Source organism: Merops nubicus, unplaced genomic scaffold, assembly GCF_000691845.1.
Source record: "Merops nubicus isolate BGI_N331 unplaced genomic scaffold, ASM69184v1 scaffold38400, whole genome shotgun sequence".
Taxonomy (NCBI): Eukaryota; Metazoa; Chordata; class Aves; order Coraciiformes; family Meropidae; genus Merops; species Merops nubicus.
In genome coordinates, this window is record NW_008585573.1 from 2,172 (window position 1) to 2,772 (window position 601).

General features: G+C 52.6%; 1 protein-coding gene across 1 annotated transcript in view; it reads left to right on the forward strand.

Moving 5' to 3' along the window:
- LOC103780218 (dolichyl-diphosphooligosaccharide--protein glycosyltransferase 48 kDa subunit-like) overlaps window positions 1-459 on the forward strand; it is a gene marked incomplete at both ends in the record, with an annotated part of 2,132 nt that extends 1,673 nt beyond the window's left edge. The window contains one exon of the mRNA XM_008947881.1: window positions 366-459. Coding sequence (XP_008946129.1) covers window positions 366-459 — 94 coding nt within the window. The remainder of the gene's footprint in view (window positions 1-365) is intronic.
- Window positions 460-601: the final 142 nt, after the last annotated feature.

Here is a 601-nt window from a genome sequence, read left to right on the forward strand (position 1 = left end):
CTTCTCTGGCCACACTCCAGCCCCTCAAGGTCCTTCTGGGAGTGAGGGGCCCAAAACTGACCCCAGGATTCAAGGAGTGGCCTCCCCAGTGCCCAGTCCATGGGGACAATCCCTGCCCTAGTCCTGCTGGCCACACCAGTGCTGACCCAAGCCAGGATGCTACGAAAGAGCTTTAGTTGTTGGCTCAGTTGTTTCTCAACATACATGAACAAAGCTCAGCTATGTGCCTGGAGGAAATATTTCATGGTGTGTGCAAGCTCTGCCATTGCCACATCCAAGGGTGAGGAGCTTGGCAAGGCCCCGTGTTCCTCGGTGTGGGTCTCGGGGGGGATGTTCATGCTGCTCACTGTGTCTCTCCCCACCAGGATGGTGGCTGATCCTGACAACCCCCTGGTGCTGGATATCCTGACCGGCTCTTCCACCTCCTACTCCTTTTTCCCTGATAAGCCCATTACTCAGGTATGCTCCGTTCCTTTTTCTCCTCTTTTGGGCTATGCTATTATGATTAATTTCCCCAAATTTCAGCAATGTGGGGAGATAGCATCAAGCATTTAATCTCCCAATTAATTTGAAAGGGTCAGGCTGTCACCTGCTTACCAAC